Source organism: Borostomias antarcticus (genome assembly GCF_949987555.1).
Source record: "Borostomias antarcticus genome assembly, chromosome: 20".
Taxonomy (NCBI): domain Eukaryota; kingdom Metazoa; phylum Chordata; class Actinopteri; order Stomiiformes; family Stomiidae; genus Borostomias; species Borostomias antarcticus.
The window spans coordinates 18,810,685-18,833,184 of NC_140253.1; the positions used below are offsets into that span (position 1 = coordinate 18,810,685).

At 44.6% G+C, this 22,500-nt stretch overlaps 1 protein-coding gene across 1 annotated transcript in view; it reads right to left on the minus strand.

Moving 5' to 3' along the window:
• Window positions 1-22,500, minus strand: part of LOC311322625 (uncharacterized protein) — a gene marked incomplete at both ends in the record, with an annotated part of 113,097 nt that overhangs the window by 22,261 nt on the left and 68,336 nt on the right. The window contains 4 exons of the mRNA XM_084454705.1: window positions 11,531-11,704; window positions 12,462-12,635; window positions 13,881-14,054; window positions 21,149-22,500. The exon at window positions 21,149-22,500 is cut by the window's right edge and continues 287 nt beyond it. Coding sequence (XP_084310831.1) covers window positions 11,531-11,704; window positions 12,462-12,635; window positions 13,881-14,054; window positions 21,149-22,500 — 1,874 coding nt within the window. The remainder of the gene's footprint in view (window positions 1-11,530; window positions 11,705-12,461; window positions 12,636-13,880; window positions 14,055-21,148) is intronic.

The following is a 22,500-nucleotide window of genomic DNA, read 5'->3' on the forward strand; positions in this document are numbered from 1 at the left end:
AAAACAGAAACCCCAGCGTGGGTATTTTAGTACATATTTAGTAAGTAACTATCTAAGGAAGTTGTGAACAGCAATATATATTTATATCGTATTGTCATTTGACTTCGTCCTTGTTTCGTTACGAGGGTATAAGCAGTTCAGAAGAAGTGTGAGTTTTGGTCTCGTGAATCTTGTTCCCCTGTAGTTGATGTACAATTTAGGTTGTTTATCGGTTGCAGCTTAGAACGGGTTTTTGAGTTAAATACGCCAAAGAGTTGGCACAGAACAGGCTTCCCTTTGGTCGGTCGCGGGTGGAATTCAAACCGCAGAGCCGTTGTATGCTTTGCTCAACGGAGGTAGCTACGGGAGTGATTGGTGGTTCCAATCCGCGTTTCTGGTAGAAGCGTTTGTCCCTTTGATCCCGGGTGGTTTGGTAAACCTAACGAGAGTTAGCTTTGACCAAGTGGCTGTACAGTGTTTGGTGGACCTAGACTAAGGTTTAGCCTTGACCAAGTGGCTGGTGCAGTTCCAGCATGCTTGTCTTGTGTTAAGTCGTATGTTAGTCGTCTTTTCGTCGTCTTTGGTCGTTCTTTGTTTTGCGTTCCCGTGTTAGTCTGTTGTTTTACTGTTGGAGTTTCGGCTCTCTCTTGTATGTGCACGGGGTTGTTAGTCTGCTGTTTTTACTGTTGGAGTTTCGGCTCTGTCTTGTATGTGTTGTTAAGCGCTATATTTTTTTTCCAGGTAAAAGTACTGTTTATTTTTTTTCCCGACACTGTTTTTAAGGGCCGTAAATCGTAACTGCTAGTGAGTAGTCTGAGAGACGTTCATCTCCGTGTTACGAAGGAGTGTGGGAGAGTGTCCTTTGGTTTGTTTTTTCGTAAGTGATTTTGGTGCAAAATGGGTGCCGCTACTAGCTCGCCACTTGATATTCTCAAATTGTCTGGTCCGGCTAAAATTGTTGCGCTAAAATATTCTGCTAGTGCCTGTTGGCAGATTCAGTTATGGAATAAGAATAGCAGTTTTCCGTCTCCATCTGGTACTCTTAGCGTTAAAGCTTTGGCCAACATTAGGGTTCAACTAGAAGCATTTGAGAAGACTAAGTTGGGTAAGAAAAGTGGTAATGCCATCGATTGGGCAGCGTTTAAAATTTGGGAGTCAGTAGCGCGGGAAGGTTTTTTGAAGTCAGAGAAAAGATACAATGAAGCTATACAGCCAACGGCGTCTCCGCCGCTTCCCCCATCGAATCACTTTGACCTAGATTTTTCTCCCTCGACTCGTTGCGCCGTGATCATACCCCCTAACAATGCCCCCGCCATTATTAGCCACGTCCCTTCTCTCTCTGCCGTATCCCCTCACAGTATTGCCTCTGCGCCACCCGATCTGTTCTCCCCGGCCATGCAGGCACCTCCGCAATACGAATTAAATGCGCCCCTTTCCCCCGACCGAAGTGTACCTCCAGGACCACCCTCTTCTCCCGTCCATTCTATAGCTCTGTCGACTAGATGTTACACAAAGCAAGAGCAGGACAGGAAGAAAGAATTGGCTAGAGCCATATCTGAGGCTAAGTTTAATTTGGAACAACTACAAATAGCTAGTAATAGTCTGGAGGAACCGCAACTCCTAGCCCCAATGGTACGATGCCCGAACCCTAATCCCCGACCGTCTCAAATAGATGATGAAGAGGGCCACGCGGCCTGGACCCCTGAAATCAGAGTGTACAGACCATGGCGTTCTGACGAACTTCGTGATGTTGCTAGAACCTTGCCCGATCCAACCAAAGACATTGACGAGTTTGAAAATCTTTTTAACAGTTTAGTTCGAATGTATGAGCCTCACGCAGAGGAAATCGCCATGATCATGAGGCAATGCCTTGGGCTAAAATGGGTGGATGTGAAACATCCGTTTGACATTACATTGCCTTTCTCTCATGCCCATTTTGCTGACCAAAACACTGCGCTGTTGAACAGAATCAAAACTCGTTTCCCAAAGAAAATGGATTGGGACCGTATCACATATTGTAAACAACAATCCAATGAGCAGTTCGAGAAATTTTGGGAAAGACTGGAATCAGTCTTCGCGTCACACAGTGGCATGGACAAAGAGAATGCCGATTATAAGAAAATTCTAAAACAACAGTTGATGAATAACTCTCTCTCCTCTTTGTCTGACCAAGTTAGGATGTGTTGCCACACCTGGGAGTCAACTTCGCTCGAGGAAGTTGTTGACCATTTCCGGTGTGCGGAGCGGCTTCGCGTTCACATTGAACAAAGGGAGGCGAAAGAAATTAAGTTAGGTACAGCCAAGTTACAAGCCGCTCAACTGGAACAGATAGAAAACCAGTCCGAGAGATCAGAGAGAGAACAACGACCACAGGGTCGTCACATGAACAGGAATAGCAGGCATAGAAACAGAATGGACTACAGGAGGAAACCGAGGGAGGGAAACGAAAACGGAGACAGAACTGACGCGTGTTTTCATTGTGGTAAAACTGGTCACTGGATCAAAGACTGTCACAGTTACCGCAGGCGAAATGAGAGAAAGAATCCTGCAACCTGGGGTTCGGCGCCACCTGCTGGAATTTCCCTGAACAACCCACAGCAACAGTCATGACTAGGCCAGGAACAGACAGAGAGTTTTGCTGAGGGACCGTCAGATAGTACAGCTGAACAGGATAAAGAGAAGGTTGTTCATATTTGTCAATACCTTAATCTGCATACAACACCGTCCGAGCTTCCAGTAGTAACTTTAGAAGTTAATGGAGAGCAACTCATGTTTTTAGCTGACACCGGCGCACACTCATCAGTCCTAAGCTCCTCAAAGATTAATGTTGTTCCTAAACTAACAAATGAAGTTGCAAAAACCATTGGTGCAGCAGGTATTGAAAAATCTGAGAGAATGACTATGTCACTTCCTGTTGTGTTGGATGGTGCTGAATTCCAACACCAATTTATCTATTCTCATTGTTGTCCTGTTAACCTAATGGGGAGAGATCTGCTGTGCAAACTAGGTTTTCAGATGTGCTGTGACTCAAATGGGGTCACCATTATCCGGCCTAAACAGGTAACACCACTGCGCGACCTCATGTTTATAGAACATATGACAAGTTGGACATATTCCTGGAACATTGAAAATAATGATCAGATGTCACTCCAACGTTCTAAGCTGTTCTCAAAAATTAACTCCTGTTATTCATATGACACCCCTCTCACACCACAGACTTCATTACACTGCACTGCAAATGTATCCCCACTACAACAAGATCATGATTTTGAGAAAGTCTGGTTACAACCACAAAGTAGTGAGGTTCTTGAATGTGCTATGCTGTATGTAGATCCTGACCATGCAGCTCTCTCTGTGTGTCAGTATCCTCTGAGTACAGAGGCAGAGGAGGGGATTGCTAAGGTTCACGCCTCTTTATTAGAAAGAGGTGCTATTGTTGAGATTGACAGCTCACCTTGCAACACCCCTATTCTGCCTGTGAGGAAGGCGAATGGAGATTTGTTCAAGATTTGAGAATTGTTAATGAAGCTGTCCATGCTAGAACAGCCCTTGTTCCGAACCCTGTTACCATTCTGTCATCCATACCTGCCACAGCTACACATTTTAGTGTTATTGATTTGAGTAATGCGTTTTTCTCTATCCCTGTTCACCCTGACTCCAGAGAGTGGTTCGCGTTCACCTTTCAAGGACGGAGTTATACCTGGTGTGTAATGCCTCAAGGATATGTAGACTCTCCAACCATCTTTAATGTCGAGTTGGCACGGAACCTAGAAGGGTTCATCCCGCCAATAGGCAGCACTCTCATTCAATACATGGATGACCTACTTCTTGCCAGTAGAAACAAGGAGTCATGTATTGAGGATACAAGAGCGCTGTTGTTTTTCCTTGCAGAAAATGGCCACAAGGTGTCTAGAAGCAAGATCCAGTTAGTATGTGAGCAGGTCAGATACCTTGGTCACTTAATAACAAAAGATGGCAAGACACTGGGGACTGACCGTGTTAAAGTAATTCTTACACTTCCCCTGCCCACAACCAAAAAACAGATGATGTCACTGCTTGGGACTGTAGGTTACTGCCGAGCTTGGATTCCTGACTTTGCAGAGATAACACAGCCACTATCTGATTTAGCTCATGGACAGAAATTAGCTCCCTCAGACAAAATCACATGGACTGACGAAGCCAGACTGGCTTTAACGACACTTAAACAAAGACTGTCCACAGCACCCTGTCTAGGTATTCCTGACTATGACAAGACCTTCCACCTGTTCACGAACGAGAAGGAAGGTTACATGGCAGCAGTATTAGCACAGAAGCATGGAGATAGGTACAGACCGGTAGCCTATTACTCCAAAAGACTTGACTCTGTTGTTAGAGGACTCGTGTCCTGTTTGAGATCAGTGGCAGCTACTACTGAGGCTGTATTGAGTTCTGTAGACCTAGTAGCACTGCGGCCGCTGGTAGTCCATGTACCGCATGCCGTGTCTGCTCTTCTTTTACAGGCAAAGACATCGCACCTGCACCCAGCAAGATCGTTGCATTACCAGAATGTACTGTTGACTATGTCTAATCTTACACTTCAAAGATGCACTATACTTAACCCAGCAACTCTGCTTCCGACTCCAGAAGACGGGGAACCGCATGACTGTGTAGCTATAGTAGAGGAGGTCAATAAGCCATGCTCAGACCTCACTGATGTTCCTCTCTCTAACCCTGATTTTGAGCTTTTTGTGGACGGATCAGCCCAGCGGTCGTCAACAGGTCAACCACTTGTCGCATATGCAGTCACAACATTAGATGGAGTTTTAGAATCAGCAAAACTCCCACAACACCTTTCAGCGCAAGCAGCTGAATTGTTCGCTCTGACCAGAGCTTGTATAATAGCAAGTGGAAAGTCTGCAACCATTTACACAGACAGTAGTTATGCTTTTGGAGTTGTGCATGACTTCGGCTCCCTTTGGCGAAACCGTGGGTTCCTCACGTCAACTGGTAAACCTATTGCACACCATGTGTTGATCAACAACCTTCTAGAAGCTATGCTTTTACCATCTAGCCTAGCAGTGTGTAAATGCCAAGCTCATGTTAAAAGTTCTGATCCTGTCTCTGTCGGTAACTCGACTGCTGACCTCGCTGCAAAAGCTGCGGCTGTCTCTGTTTCCTCCCCTGTGCTTTCTATGCTCTCTGTACCATCCACAGACCCTGACAAGACTCCTCCACTGTCCCTGGCAGACATTTCTGACCTACAAGCATCTGCTCCACCTGCAGAGAAAAAGAAATGGAGGAATAAGTGCACATTCCACAACCAAACTAACCTGTATCTAGGGCCTAATGACAAACCTGTACTACCTCGTTCATGTTTTCATTATGCTTTCAAACTAGCCCACGGGCCAGATCATGTTTCAAAAACAGGGGTGGCGGAGGATGTTAACAGGTATTGGTATGCACTAGGGCTGGGAGTCCGAACTTCGGGATTCGAATATAATTCGAATATTGACAGAAATACTGGTATTCGAACGAATATTAGGCAGCCCTTAATATTCGAACCTGTAAGTTTTGTAAATGTGTTGGCTAGCAAACGTTGCTTTTGATTCAGATTCAGAGGGTTTTTCACGCCTGGTGAAGTTGCAATCGCGAGCTCATTAGCAAGGCTATTGGACCTGTAGGAGGTGACGTTAGTTAGCACTTAGTTAGCAGAACAATGGCCTCGCCAACGCCCACAATCACGCTGGAGGAGATCGAAATCTATACCCCTAGACTGGGTTGCACCAGTTTGTCTAAACCCAAGCATTTAGTCACGCCTAAACACTGACTAAACTCTTAGTTGCTACTAGTTAGTCGCATATTAGTTGGTATCTTATTTCGGTTGCACCACGGCAATTTAGGCGTTGTCTTAACTAGTAACTACTAACTAGTTACTAAAAAATAGTCGTTGTATGACTGTGACGGCAGGATCCAAATAGCCAATCGGCAAGTAAAAATGTAAACAAGGAGGTTGATCGCCCTTACCCAGCCCTTACCAAGGAGCTTGGGCCGTGTCCGAATGTCCATATACTATATAGTACATACTGCAACTCGCCTACTACATACGATTTAGTACATACCTGTACTACTCCACGAAAACATGTTTAGTAGGCTATGCGAGATAAATGTAGCATGCTTCACGAGTCATCCAGTGAAAGCGACGGGCTCCGGCTCGCATATGCGATTCATGTTAAACTTACAACAATATTGAGCTAGCCAGGCATTTGAGTTGGTCATCCAACACAGGCTCGATCCTCACCTTTCTGTATAATCCCAACTGCGAAATGGATGTGATAATAGTCCACAAAATATTCTTCCTTTGCCTCGTTTAGCACCAGCTGCAACACTCTTCTCCAAATTCATTATCTCCGTTAGCAAGGCTAACGTTGCACTCGGTAGCTTGTGCTTATTATTATTATTGGAGTTGGTGCTTGTGCAGTGGAGGGGTTCTTTTGGGGGAGTTAGCCGTTGGATTGTTATGCTTAAATTATCCTAGCCAGCTAGTTCCCAAGCTTGTTTGATAACCTTTGATTCAGACATACCGTAGGCTGCCTGGTACAGTCCACTGACCAGTTGCTGGTTAACTATGAGGATCCCAGCCGACCGTTGCTTCCCCCCAACCCGCAACGGAGGGTTATCAACTCGGCTGGGACTCCCCTCGCTAACCAGCAACTTAGTAATGACTGGTGCAACCGGCTCCTGGTTGACGAGGGTTGTTGAGTCTTACATACTGCAGCCAGATAGCCCATAATGGCAAGTTCTGATTTAGCCTAGGCTACATGTTTGATTAATGGGATATACATCCTACTACCTTTATTTATCTTTTATTTGTCTTTCAGTACCTAGCCTGACTGGCTTATTTTTATTTATTTTTGTCAAACAGTGAAAACCTACTGTTCAAGCCAGGGTCTGACATAAATTAAAAGAACGGTTGTTGACAAAGACTTGTATTTGCTTCTGAAAACATCATTGCTTATCGATATTGCCTATGATACAATGCCCACTAGTGGACAGAATGTGCACAACTTTATTTTAATACCTAGGTAGGTCTTTCTGTAAGAATTTAATGGTAAAAATATTATTAATAATAATTCGAATATATTCGAATATTATTATTAATAAATAAACAAACTTCGAATATGATTTTGGGGCAAAAGTCCCAGCCCTAGTATGCACCAGGGTTCACGGTTTTTGCAGAACAAAACTGTGCCAAATGCATCATATGCATGCAAAACAATGTTGGAAAAGGGATAAAAATGGAACTGTCAGCACATCCTCGGCCAAGTGGGCCATGGGAACATGTTATGATGGATTTTATTGAACTCTCTCCATGCCAGGGGTACAAATATTGCCTAGTGTTAACTGATGTTTTCTCCAAATGGACTGAGGTATTTCCTTGCAGGCATGCCTCAGCGTTGTCAGTGGCAAAGAGTCTCCTGAGAGAGATCATTCCAAGATGGGGCCTGCCAACCAAACTCTCTTCAGATCGAGGGAGCCATTTTGTAAATAGTGTCATTCAGGAAATCTGCAATAGCCTACAGATTGACCTTAGAACGCATTGTAGCTATCATCCAGCAAGTGCTGGAATAGTGGAGAGAGCTAATCAAACTCTGAAAGTAAAGCTCACCAAGCTGATGGCAGAGACAGGTCTGTCATGGATGAAAGTTCTACCTCTGGCACTCATGTACATGAGAGGGAGACCGCACCAGACCACAGGGCTGGCTCCATATGAAGTCCTTACTGGTCGACCTATGAAAATGACTAACACACCGTTTCCCCAAAATAAGATTAGTCTCATGTCATGTGAAGATGATATGATACAATATTGTCTTGCACTGAATAACATTCTAAAAAATGTCTTCAACAGAGTGAGGACCGCCATTCCTGAGGCTAAGGAGGGGTTCCTGCATCACATCTCTCCTGGGGATTGGGTCCTGGTCCGCGACCACAGACGAAGGAGCTGGAACTCGCCGAGGTGGCTCGGGCCGTACCAGGTTCTACTCACCACGCAGACAGCGATCAAAATAGCTGAAAGGACTTCGTGGATCCATGCAAGCCATTGCCGACGGGTCCAAGCAGCAGAGGACGGTCCACCAGGGGATCGCCAACACCAGGAGATCAAGGATGCAGCTGAACCAGAGGGCTCAGAGGCCAAAGCCATGGGCTGCCACACTGTCCTCTCCTCTGACGAGGAATCGGAGAAAAAATGACCTTGCTGGTCACCTCCTTCTCATGGTCGTTATGATGGCAACATGGAGAAACTCCACAGCCATGACCTCACAAGATGCACCACACACGCACACACACCTGCACACACTGCAACTAACATTGAACATAACTGATTCAAACAACGCGACATTGAAGTTGCGATCTAGAAGAGAAGACGCCTTGCATTCCCCAGTGACATTCTATTGCCCAAAAGAGAAGTGTCACCTAAATGACTGTTGGATATACACTGTGAACAAGAATGACTGGACTCTGTTACACTCTACAGATGTCAAAATCCAAGACGATGAGAAGTTCCTTGAATCTACCCTGGTGACTCTGACCAATGCTGATGAAAATAGTTGGAAAATGCCATATTGGTGTGTTTTAAGCAGAGATGTGATTAATGTAGCTCGAAGTAAGAACTATGGTGCTGATATTTGCAAGCCTGTCCCAGATTATCCCTCTACTATGGTAGTTAATTGTAACAAGTATTTAACCAGGTCATCCAACTCAGATCGGAAGACCCATCCTAACACTGCTATAAGTATGGTACGGGAATTTGCATCAAAAATGGATTATGATGATTGTTGGATTTGTCAACAGGTCCCGGCTAGTACATCATCACCTATCCTATATCCAATTCCCTTAACACAAGCTGAGTGGTTACAATATGACTGGCAAGGGTTAGCAACCCATACATTCTCCACTAGGGAACAAGTCTCATCTTGTCAATTTCATGCAGGAGTAGATAGATTAATTAATTCCTACGACGGTATAGAGAATAGCATTTTAACAGAGTTAACTATGCAGGTCAATCAACACCAGAAACCAACAGAATTTACTTGACTAGAACTAGCTAGAGTTATACATTTTTCCAGAGTACCTGGACCTCAGTTAATTCATAATATTCAAGCTGTCTTCACACAGATATATACAGTTCCTTTAACTGCACAGTTAGCGTGTACTGGCTTATCCACAACTGTAGAATGGAGAAATTCAATTGTTTTTTCCGGGTTAAAATGTCAGATTATTGATTGTTTTGTCCAGTCTCAGAGAAAACTATTCAACCAAACTAATCTTAGAGTTCAAACAAACATTGATCAATTCAAAATCGTCCCTCTCCAGAAGGTAACAGGTTGTATTGATGTTTTTAGGAAGAACTTAGACTCAGCCATTACTGATTTAGGAACCAGCTCTTGTATAGACCCAGTCTATGAGTATCTGTATCGAGGCAAGGAAATAGAACTCCCTGAAGGCATTTTCCTTGTCTGTGGAAACACTGCATACTCTAAACTACCTGAAGATAGTATGGGACGTTGTTATTTAGCTCATTTAATTCCTATGATCAGGAAAGTTACTCAGGAAGAAATGAAAGTACTCCATAAACAAACTACTATTAGACATCGTAGGAATCTTGCAATTTTCAATGCGGCACTAGGAATAATGATTCCTAGTTATGGCTTTCTTCAGAATAATGCTGAAATACAGATTTTATCGTATGTCCTACAAGAACACATAAATGCATCTGATAGAGTTATTTCTGCCCTTGGCCAAGAGGTAAATGAAATAAAGAAAGTCGTTCTCCAGAATAGGTTTGCATTAGATACAATCCTAGCCTCTCAAGGAGGTACATGTGCAATCGTAGGGAGTGAATGCTGTTCGTACATTTCTGATCCAAACGTCACACTAGCTGAATTTCATGAGGCAAACAAAAGAGGACTTGAGACCTTAAACAAATTACATACCTGGGATATTTGGGGACAGGTTGATAATGCATTTTCAGGTTTTGGTAATATTTTTAGGACTATTATTATTGTTCTTGTGTGTATTATTTTTGGGTTCATTATCATTTCAGTGATTATCAAATGTGCTACAAAGTGTTTAGTGGATATTCCAGCTAAAGCACTAATGGTCCAGACTTCAGTACCGAGCGGAGAAGTAGATGACCCCTTTGAAAATTATCTCGACGAAATGCATAATATCTATACAGGATTTATAATGTTTTGAAACATGAGCTGATAGATGATTTTGAAGTTTTACTTCTTTGGGTTTTTCCTCTAAATTGACCAAGAGGTTTTTTGCCCTTCTTACACTGGTAACCATTTATCTTTTTGCCTTGTTCAAACTTTAAATCAAGGTTTTTTGGTGAATGGTTGTCCACTCTTAGACTATAAATAGTATATAATCATGTCATCTTTTTTACCTTGTTTCCTGTCAAATTTCTGAAACAAAGAGTTTTGGTGCGTGATTTGCATGTGGAAAGAAAATAATCTATTTTTGTTCTTGCTCCACCTAGTGGAGAGATTACTTCCTTTCCACATGTATAGCATAGAGTTTTTACAATTTTGTGTTTATAATTGTTTTTTTTTGTTTTTTTTTGATTATGCTTATTTTATATCTGATGTATATATTTTATGTGGCTGTTTCAGCCACAGATGAGGGAGTTGTCATGGAATTTAACACAGTCTCAAGACTATTCAGATTCATATCTTTTCTTTCAATACCTATTCATCAAGTCCCCTGCAACCTTTAGTTTCTCTCTCTCTTTTGTAATTGTAAACACCTCAACCTTTAGTTTCTCTCTCTCTTTTGTAATTGTAAACACCTCCCCTGCCTCGCTCTTCCTCCTCTCTTTGTTTAAGTCAGAAGGGCCACACCTTCTGCCTTTCAGCATATTCAAAGTGAGTTTCATTCCCCGCCCACTGTGTGATATCCGTCACCTTACGATGACGTATAGACGACTCGGCCAATCAAAAGTCGCCTGCACTACCTCGTTGGTTTGAGCAGATATAAGGAGCAGATTTGGCGAGCTGATTTACTTCTTCTGTTAGAATCACTGTGTTTTTACTTTGAGGTCCGTTTGCAATCGTATTGTTTTCTTAATAAATCTGACTGAACATATTTTTGAGCGAACCTTGGCTTTGGCAAATACTTTCATTTTTATCAACTACAACACCTGGGCATGTTTTACACATCTAGGCATTCTAAGGAGTCAACTTTTGTACACCTTGTTTATTTGCACTCTTGTGTATTGGGATTTTGTGTATATTTTGTACCCAATTTACATTTGTATTTCATCTTGATTGTGTCTTTGTTCCTTCAATAAAGGACCCACCCACCACCTACAGTCTGTATATATCTGTATGTATGCTTTGAGAAGATATTTTGTCAACTCTACTGTATGTACTGTAGTCCAAAGACCAAAGATAATTTCTCAACTTGAATGTTGATGCTCAAAACATCCCTCTTCAAGGACAGAGATGTACAATTACTTAGACATTTAAATCCAATCATTTAACATTTGAATATGCTCAGGGATACAGACCTCAGTTTCTCCAGTTTGCAGTGTGGACTCCCCAGTCCAGCAGAGAGCAGCTTCACTCCTGAATCCTGCAGGTCATTGTTACTCAGGTCTAACTCTCTCAGGTGGGAGGAGTTTGAGCTGAGAGATGAGGCCAGCAGAGAACAGCATGTCTCTGTTAATCTGCATCCACTCAGCCTGAGGAGACAAGGACAAGTATTAGCAAAAATGTTCACCAGTAATCAGTGTATTGACAAAGCGTGTTTTCATTGGCAGGCAAAACATTTTTTCTGACTAAAGCCGTAACTTCACTCTTCACTTCAGCCTTCTGACAAACACTGCTACACTAGTGGTGAAAAGGAGGAGAGAGAGTGCTGCTGCATCTAATATGTTTTAGTCATGAGCAGGTTTTTCATTCCTCTAATGAATACTCAGCATCCATAGAAATGTATGTAAGGCCTTTCCTGATTGGCTGGACACTTTGGACCTGAGTCAGCTTGGAGGGTGCTAAGGCTCTTTGGACAGGACATGTACATTTACCAACATGCTATAGCCTACTTACTACTTGATACTTCATCATGTACACCTGGGCATGTTTTAAACATCTAGGCATGCTAAGGAGTCAACTTTTGTACACCTTGTTTATTTGCACTCTTGTGTATTGGGATTTTGTGTATATTTTGTACCCAATTTACATTTGTATTTCATCTTGATTGTGTCTTTGTTCCTTCAATAAAGGACCCACCCACCACCTACAGTCTGTATATGTCTGTATGTAAGCTTTGAGATGATAGTCCCTATTTTGTCAACTCTACTGTATGTACTATAGTCCAAAGATAATTTCTCAACTTGAATGTTGATGCTCAAAACATCCCTCTTCAAGGACAGAGATGTACAATTACTTAGACATTTAAATCCAATCATTTAACATTTGAATATGCTCAGGGATACAGACCTCAGTTTCTCCAGTTTGCAGTGTGGACTCCCCAGTCCAGCAGAGAGCAGCTTCACTCCTGAATCCTGCAGGTCATTGTTACTCAGGTCTAACTCTCTCAGGTGGGAGGAGTTTGAGCTGAGCAATGAGGCCAGCAGAGAACAGCATGTCCCTGTTAATCTGCATCCACTCAGCCTGAGGAGACAAGGACAAGTATTAGCAAACATTTTCACCAGTAATCAGTGTATTGACAAAGCGTGTTTTCATTGGCAGGCAAAACATTTTTTCTGACTAAAGGCGTAACTTCACTCTTCACTTCAGCTTTCTGACAAACACTGCTACACTAGTGGTGAAAAGGAGGAATGACAGCTATATTGTCTTCCTCTCTCAGACTGAATTATAAACAGTGTGACTCATTCTGGAGCTAGGAGAGAGAGTGCTGCTGCATCTAATATGTTTTAGTCATGAGCAGGTTTTTAATTCCTCTAATGCAGGCATTCCCAAACTGTGAGGCGGGCCTCCCCCAGGGGGCCCCAAAGAAAGTCAGGGGAGGCGCGGAGGGATGGTTAGAAAAAAAAGAAGGAAAAACATGTTATTCATTTTTGAAATGTCTATGGTTTTTATGAATGAAACGTGATTTTAAAGTTCAGAAGATTGAAATAAATAATGTGAGAGATACTATAATATTATACTAAATGTGTGGATAGTGCAGAGAGAGCCTCCCCCCGTAGGCATGAATATATTGTGCGAAAACGTCATAACGTTAACTAGCAGCAGGTGCCACCGAGCTAACTTAGCTGTGTAACGTTATGGGCTAGCTGACGCTGCCTTGCAAAATGGAGAAATTTGGGGGGTTGGGGGGGCGTGGGTGTGTCACTGTTTTCAGAGGGGAGGCCCACATTGATGGAGTTTGGGAACCCATGCTCTAATGAATACTCAGCATCCAATCAGCGTCCTGATTGGATGGACACTATGGACCTGAGTCAGCTTGGAGGGTGCTAAGGCTCTTTGGACAGTACATTTACCAACATGCTATAGCCTACTTACTACTTGATACTTCATCATGTACACCTGGGCATGTTTTACACATCTAGGCATGCTAAGGAGTCAACTTTTATACACTTTGTGTATTTGCACTCTTGTGTATTGGGATTTTGTGTATATTTTGTACCCAATTTACATTTGTATTTCATCTTGATTGTGTCTTTGTTCCTTCAATAAAGGACCCACCCACCACCTACAGTCTGTATATGTCTGTATGTAAGCTTTGAGATGATAGTCCCTATTTTGTCAACTCTACTGTATGAACTGTAGTCCAAAGATAATTTCTCAACTTGAATGTTGATGCTCAAAACATCCCTCTTCAAGGACAGAGATATATAATTACTTAGACATTTAAATCCAACCATTTAACATGTGAATATGCTCAGGGATACAGACCTCAGTTTCTCCAGTTTGCAGTGTGGACTCCCCAGTCCAGCAGAGAGCAGCTTCACTCCTGAATCCTGCAGGTCATTGTTACTCAGGTCTAACTCTCTCAGGTGGGAGGGGTTTGAGCTGAGAGCTGAGGCCACCACTTCATATGAGGCTTCGTTGAGGACATATCCAGAGAGTCTGAAATTACAAAGTAAACATGTATGACTTTTTGTTCCTTAATGACATTCTTATCTTAATAATATGATTTGTATAATATACACGTCATATGTAGCCTAAGGCTTAATAAAGGGTACCCAGCTTTCAATAACTCGTAGGCTACCTCATCTCTGGCCAGTGACCTACAACATTCCTAGCCTTCAAACCAATACGCCAACCTCAAGAGGAGAAGCTTCTCAAACTTTTAATTTGATAGCCTACAGTATACAGCATGTTATATTTTGATATGGGGGAAATGAAAACATAGCTAAAATAACAGGTTTTAAGCTCACTGTTGATGAACAGGCCTAGAGGATGATAGAACAGTCAGCTCTCAGCCCGCTGCATGCTGTAGGCTACATGGACCAATACATAATATAGTCACTACTGATCACTTTTCAATCATGTGTAGGAGCCTAAATGAAATTAATAGTGAAATTAAAGTCCTATGTTGCAAAAAACAACAACTTGTGGCCATCCACAATGATATGAATCGATAACTGACGCTGCTTCTAGGTGATGTATCCGTTGGTAGCATACGATTTAGAGAAATCAGGAGTAGGCTAGTTTGGGCTAGTTTGCTGCACCACGACAGAGGTGACTGCATTTGCACCTTTTCCAGAATAATAACGAGGAATGAGGGTAGGAAAAATACCTGTTTCCATGGCATTTGTGCTTTCAGAATAACTGATTCAGGTTCACACCTTATGGGCCTCTATACATAGATTACACTTGACCAGTATTTAGTCCTTGATCTTGAGGAGGGAGAAATAGTGTCGGTGTTTCCATGGCAGAGAGCTCCCGTTGTCAGAGCCATAGACAGAGCTGCCAGCCGTGTAGGCGAGGGATTGTTGATGCATTGCGCACGGGTACTTTCTAACGTGTTACTCCTCACTGGATGTATGTATGGTGCAATGTGAGGAGGTGGAAACATGCCATTCGCTGAGGTAGCAGTTTTTAAATGTTATAGGGGGGTCAGCTCCAGCTGGTTCTGACCAGTTAAAGACCGGAAATCTATTTTAGAAGATCAGAGAATAGATGGGAGTAAGAATGCCTCACTGACTAAAACTCATTACACATAACATATAGGGGAGACACACAGAGCTCAGTAAAGAGCATTCGTGCAGAGCGAGGTGCACGCGTGATCACACGCAACAACAGAGCTGCAGAGCACGGGAGAACACAAGAGCACTGAGAAACTACCACACAGCTCTCCCAGAGCACGGGAGAACACGAGAGCACTGAGAAACTACCACACAGCTCTCCCAGAGCACGGGAGAACACGAGAGCACTGAGAAACTACCACACAGCTCTCCCAGAGCACGGGAGAACACGAGAGCACTGAGAAACTACCACACAGCTCTCCCAGAGCACGGGAGAACACGAGAGCACTGAGAAACTACCACACAGCTCTCCCAGAGCACGGGAGAACACGAGAGCACTGAGAAACTACCACACAGCTCTCCCAGAGCACGGGAGAACACGAGAGCACTGAGAAACTACCACACAGCTCTCCCAGAGCACGGGAGAACACGAGAGCACTGAGAAACTACCACACAGCTCTCCCAGAGCACGGGAGAACACGAGAGCACTGAGAAACTACCACACAGCTCTCCCAGAGCACGGGAGAACACGAGAGCACTGAGAAACTACCACACAGCTCTCCCAGAGCACGGGAGAACACGAGAGCACTGAGAAACTACCACACAGCTCTCCCAGAGCACGGGAGAACACGAGAGTGTCAGGGGCCGGAACGCGGACCCTGGACCCGTGTAGTGAGACCCCCGGACAGAACAGGCAGACAGAGGGGAGTGGTTGGCACTTGGCCGTTTAATAAATAATAAAATGGGGAGAACTGGTGCCACAACAAAATGGGGGAGGTGCAAACCAATGGGGGGTATGTATGGATGCGTGTGTGTGGTATGTACATGAGATGGGGAAACAAAGAGGGGTGTGTGGGTGCGGTGTGTGTGGTATGGGTATCAGCCGGAATGTGTTTGTAAATGTGCTGCGAGGCCCTACGAGAGGTGGCGGGAAGGGTCCGGGAACTCTGGCGGTCTCTGGTGGAGAGAGGAGGTGGAGCGGCGGCAGGCCCGCGGAGCGAGGGAGGTCCAGGAGGCGTGCGGGGAGCGGAGTCCGGGAGGGGAGAGTCGAGGGGCAGGAAGCGAATGGGAAACGCGGCGCGGAGGCCGGGAGGACGCGGGGGCCGGAGAGGCGCGAGGACGCTGGACCTTCCGGGGGGAACAAAAAGAGGGAACACAACACAGGGAAAACAAAGGGTTAGTCGAATAGCAAAACTTCGAAATAGATCAGGGATTGCCGGCTCGTCTGATTACCCTATGAGGGCTAGAAACGTCTGAGCCCCGAGCGATGGTTCCAGCGTCCTCTTGTAGTGGCTCCGCTAACAGGCAACAGCTGCAACGAGTTGGTCGGTGATTGCTGCTGCTGCTGCCGGGCGGAGCCGGCCTCTCCGGCAAGGGGTGGAGTCCGCGTCCTCGAAGCGTGCGCCTCACTGCCCCTACGACTCGACTCCCGGACTGGACCCAAAGACCGAGCCGGGCCCACAACAGAGAGCACTGAGAAACTACCACACAGCTCTCCCAGAGCACGGGAGAACACAAGAGCACTGAGAAACTACCACACAGCTCTCCCAGAGCACGGGAGAACACGAGAGCACTGAGAAACTACCACACAGCTCTCCCAGAGCACGGGAGAACACGAGAGCACTGAGAAACTACCACACAGCTCTCCCAGAGCACGGGAGAACACGAGAGCACTGAGAAACTACCACACAGCTCTCCCAGAGCACGGGAGAACACGAGAGCACTGAGAAACTACCACACAGCTCTCCCAGAGCACGGGAGAACACGAGAGCACTGAGAAACTACCACACAGCTCTCCCAGAGCACGGGAGAACACGAGAGCACTGAGAAACTACCACACAGCTCTCCCAGAGCACGGGAGAACACGAGAGCACTGAGAAACTACCACACAGCTCTCCCAGAGCACGGGAGAACACGAGAGCACTGAGAAACTACCACACAGCTCTCCCAGATGCTGACACGGTGAAGTCCACATAGTGTCAGCTAACAAGATAAGCGCTGCTTTAGACAGGGAGTAAACATTTAAGCTGTGTAGGCAACTCGACCAAAAAACCTTGGATGATAACAGAACTTAAATGAGCATTGTGTGGGGCTCATCAGTAGCTGGGATATATTTTACTCCGCTTTGCGTCGTGCCTAACAACGCCCCCTAGCTGTTATAAAATCACTATAACACATGGCCTCGAGTGGTTTATTGCTTTTATACAACGGTTACTACATCTATTAGTGTAAAATAAACACACAGCAATGTAAAATATTAAGATTTATTCAAAACGAAGCATCATTCCCTCAATTCCGCCGAGCAAAATAGTTCCCCTAACAAAAGGGTTGCCAAGCAACAACAACAACTACAATGCATTGGATCAAATGGGAGGCGCATTAATACTGAAAATGGAATGATATGCGGTCCCAGGTGTGTGTTACAAAGTATTTTAACACAGCTTCCAGCCAATCAGAATCAAGAACCAGAACTGGTATATATATACTGGTTGTATATTTGTTCTTTCCTCCCTCCTCTGACTAAAGGTAAATAACTGTGGGCCTGACACACTGACCGATTCCCAGTGAACTCTGCTCACCGTTATGCTGCAAATCCTCACGCAGCGAAATTTACAGCCAGGTATGTGCGGAAAAAGTCCAGCATTACTGGAACGGCGGCGATAACCAATGAGGAACTGTCTACGGTTAAAACGAAGATGGTCAGGGTGTTCGCTACGAAATTTTAAGTGAACTTTGATGCTGACGCTCTTCGTGTCTTCCTGCAAGGGAAGATGGACCGCGAGGTGAAGTATACGAAAATCACGACGCCATACTGCAGATTCAGCTCCTTCTGTGTTACTGCTGGATGGAACGACTGGAAGGAGATGTACGACCCTCAATTTTGGCCAGTTGGGTCAGTCATCAGGCAGTACTTCGAGCCCCGCCGGCCCAGTGGAGCAGCAGGGGGGGGGGGGATCTACCTGAGAGAACCCCAGGGGAGATCCCTTGCCCACGGAGCGAGGGGCTGTTGGTCCCTGGTGCGGGGGTGTCTGCAGCGCCCTCCGACGCGACAATGGAGGAGACCGAGGCGACCACCAGCAGCCCTGACGGGAGTGCCACAGCCCCATCATGCGGGTTGTGTCCTCCAACTCTCGTGGCCTCCGGGTCGGTCACACAGCTCCCGACAAAGCTAGGCGGCTGGTTGTGGATACGCTGCTGGATGACTGTGACGTCTTATGTATACAGGAGAGCTGGATGGCCAAACAGGATTTGGATAAACTAAACACCCTGCACCCAGATTTCCATGGAGCGGGTGAATCCACAACGGATCTCAGTACGAGAATCGTCCGAGGTAGGATAGCTGGAGGAGTGGCGATTTTATGGAACATTAAGTATGACCCCATGGTTAAAGTTTAAATGTGGACTGGGCCATCGGGCTTGAGTTTAATTGCAATGGAAATCATTTTATTATTCTAAATATTTATACTCCATATGAATCCTATGATCATGTGGATGAATTTGTGAGTAGGCTTGCATTTGTACAATCCTTCATTGAGGATAACAATTTGTCATGCATCTATGTTTTGGGTGATTATAATGCAGACCTGGCAGACAGTAATTCTCTATTTGCAAAACACATGCTAAGGTTCACAAATGACACTAACCTAGTAATATCAAGTAAAGTTCTCTTGCCTGACTCAAGTTTTAGCTTTGTCAGTGAAGCATGGAATACTACTTCCTGGCTAGATCACATTGTATCCACTGTTGATGCTCATGCCTCATTAGAAAGTATGGAGATCTGTTATGGGTTGGCCACCCTGACCACATCCCTATTGCCATGGTTTTAAATGTTGACAATGTACCCAAGTTGGTTAAGAATGTGGATGATGGTGAGGCTAAGATAGCGTGGGGTAAACTATCTAATGAGGATGTCCTCAAATACTGTTGCAGATCTGATGACCTACTGAGCAAATTGAATCTGCCTATGAATGCTATCTGTTGTACTAATGTAAACTGGGAGGACTCTTCCCACTGTGAGCGTTTATGTGGTTTGTACAATGATATAGTGAAAGCTCTACAGGAGGCTAGCAGGTCTTTATCCACTCATCCTAGGAAGGCCAAGAACATCAAGCCAGGGTGGAATACATTTGTAGCTAGCCATCATGCTGGGGGTTTTAGTAACACAGGGAACTGTTTTAGTAAGGGGTAAGGGGTTTTAGTAACACAGGGAACTGTTTTAGTAAGGGGTAAGGGGGTTTAGTAACACAGGGAACTGTTTTAGTAAGGGGTAAGGGGGTTTAGTAACACAGGGAACTGTTTTAGTAAGGGGTAAGGGGTTTTAGTAACAGGGAACTGTTTTAGTAAGGGGTAAGAGGTTTAGTAACACAGGGAACTGTTTTAGTAAGGGGTAAGAGGTTTAGTAACACAGGGAACTGTTTTAGTAATGGGTAAGGGGTTTTAGTAACACAGGGAACTGTTTTAGTAAGGGGTAAGAGGTTTTAGTAATACAGGGAACTGTTTTACTAAGGGGTAAGGGGTTTTAGTAACACAGGGAACTGTTTTAGTAAGGGGTAAGGGGTTTTAGTAACACAGGGAACTGTTTTAGTAAGGCGTAAGGGGTTTTAGTAACACAGGGAACTGTTTTAGTAAGGGGTAAGGGGTTTAGTGACACAGGGAACTGTTTTAGTAAGGGGTAAGGGGTAAGGGGGTTTAGTAACACAGGGAACTGTTTTAGTAAGGGGTAAGGGGTTTTAGTAACACAGGGAACTGTTTTAGTAAGGGGTAAGGGGGTTTAGTAACACAGGGAACTGTTTTAGAAAGGGGTAAGGGGTTTAGTAACACAGGGAACTGTTTTAGTAAGGGGTAAGGGGTTTTAGTAACAAAGGGAACTGTTTTAGTAAGGGGTAAGAGGTTTTAGTAACACAGGGAACTGTTTTAGTAAGGGGTAAGGGGTTTTAGTAACACAGGGAACTGTTTTAGTAAGGCGTAAGGGGTTTTAGTAACACAGGGAACTGTTTTAGTAAGGGGTAAGGGGTAAGGGGGTTTAGTAACACAGGGAACTGTTTTAGTAAGGGGTAAGGGGTTTTAGTAACACAGGGAACTGTTTTAGTAAGGGGTAAGGGGGTTTAGTAACACAGGGAACTGTTTTAGAAAGGGGTAAGGGGTTTAGTAACACAGGGAACTGTTTTAGTAAGGGGTAAGGGGTTTTAGTAACAAAGGGAACTGTTTTAGTAAGGGGTAAGAGGTTTTAGTAACACAGGGAACTGTTTTAGTAAGGGGTAAGGGGTTTTAGTAACACAGGAAACTGTTTTAGTAAGGGGTAAGGGGTTTTAGTAACACGGAACTGTTTTAGTAAGGGGTAAGGGGTTTAAGTAACACGGAACTGTTTTAGTAAGGGGTCAGGGGTTTTAGTAACACAGGGAACTGTTTTAGTAAGGGGTAAGGGGGTTTAGTAACTCAGGGAACTGTTTTAGTAAGGGGTAAGGGGTTTAAGTAACACAGGGAACTGTTTTAGTAATGGGTAAGAGGTTTTAGTAACACAGGGAACTGTTTTAGTAAGGGGTAAGGGGTTTTAGTAACACAGGGAACTGTTTTAGTAAGGGGTAAGGGGTTTTAGTAACAGGGAATAGTACCACATTGCTGGTTAGAGTGCACATACAGAGACAAGGAGGGCAGCTTTGAATTGTCCATTAGGCAGCTTTGTCCATTAGGACAGATCCGGGACCAATTCAAATGACAGATCTTTTCTGATCATTGCTTTCATTAAGTGTTTAGCACCTTACTCAGCACCGTGCATTCTGTATACTGTATTTTATATTCATTTGTATTTGATTTTTTTTATTATTGTATTTTGTATCTATAATTGTATTTTTGTGTTTATAGTTTTATATCATGTTTTGTTTGGAGGGCTCCCTTCCAGAAGATACCTCTGGGTCAATGGGACAGACAAGGTTAAATAGATTGATCAAATTGTATAGAAAGATGAATACTTACATAGCCTTTCTGCAGACCTGCACAGCTGGGATCAGTCTCCTCCGCCCCTCCTGTGATGTGTTGTATTTGTTCAGGTCAAACTCATCCAGAACCTCCTCTGACATCTGCAGCATGTAGGCCAGCGCTGAGCACTGTATTGGACTCAGGGATTGGGTTGATGTCTTCTTCTGCATGTAAGCTTGGATGTCCTGCTGAACTGAATGGTCATTCATCTCCATCAAGCATTGGAAGAGATTGATGCACCTCTCTGGGGAGATGTTCTCCTCCTCATCCCCCCTGTTCTTGAGGAATCTGCTTGTTTCCTGGATGCTCTCTGGACTCCTCTCAATCTGAGGCAGCAGGCCTCGTAAGAGTCTCTGATTGGACTCCAGAGAGAGGCCGTGGAGGAAGCGGACAAAAAGGTCCAGGTGTCCATTCTCACTCTGCAAAGCTTTGCGTACCGCCCCCTCCAGCAGCTCATTCAGAGACAGCTCATCCCTCCTCCTCCTCCATGGCAACGCAGCAAGGAAGCGCTTCTTCAGTAGCTTAGTCAGAGCCAGCTCCTTGGACACAGATTTGGTCTTCCTTTTAAGGAAGGGCTCCAGTGCCTCCATGTTCTTGGTTGCGTAACAATGGTAAATGTAGACAGCTGAGAAAAACTCCTGAATGCTCAGATGCACAAAGCAGTAGACTGCCCTCTGAAAAAGCACTGACTCTTCTTTGAAGATTGCTGTGCAAACCCCTGAGAACACTGCTGCCTCTTGGACATTGAGGCCACACTCTTTCAGTTCTTCTTCATAGAACATGAGGTTGCCCTTCTCCAGATGGTCAAACGCCAGCTTTGCCAGCTTCAGGAGAACTTTCCTGTCGGCCCTCAAGAGCTTTTGGTTGGTCTCGTTTTTCCCTCGATACTTCTGATTCTTCAGCTTCGTCTGAATGAGCAGGAAGTGTGTGTACATCTCAGTCAAGGTCTTGGGCATCTCTCGCTGCTTCTCTGTACTCAGCATGTGCTCAAGGACTGTGGAAGAAATCCAAGAGAAGACTGGTATGTGGCACATGATGTAGAGGCTCCTTGATGTCTTGATGTGTGAGATGATTCTTCTGGCCAGGTTCTCATCACTGATTCTCTTCATGAAGTACTCCTCCTTCTGTGCGTCATTGAACCCTCGTACCTCTGTCACCCGGTCAACACACTCAGAAGGGATCTGATTGGCTGCTGCAGGTCGGGAGGTTATCCAGAGGAGAGCAGAGGGGAGCAGATTCCCCTGGATGAGGTTGGTCAGCAGCACATCCACTGAGGTTGACTCTGTGACATGACAGCAGGTCTGGTTCTTTCTAAAGTCTAGGGGCAGTCGGCTCTCATCCAGACCATC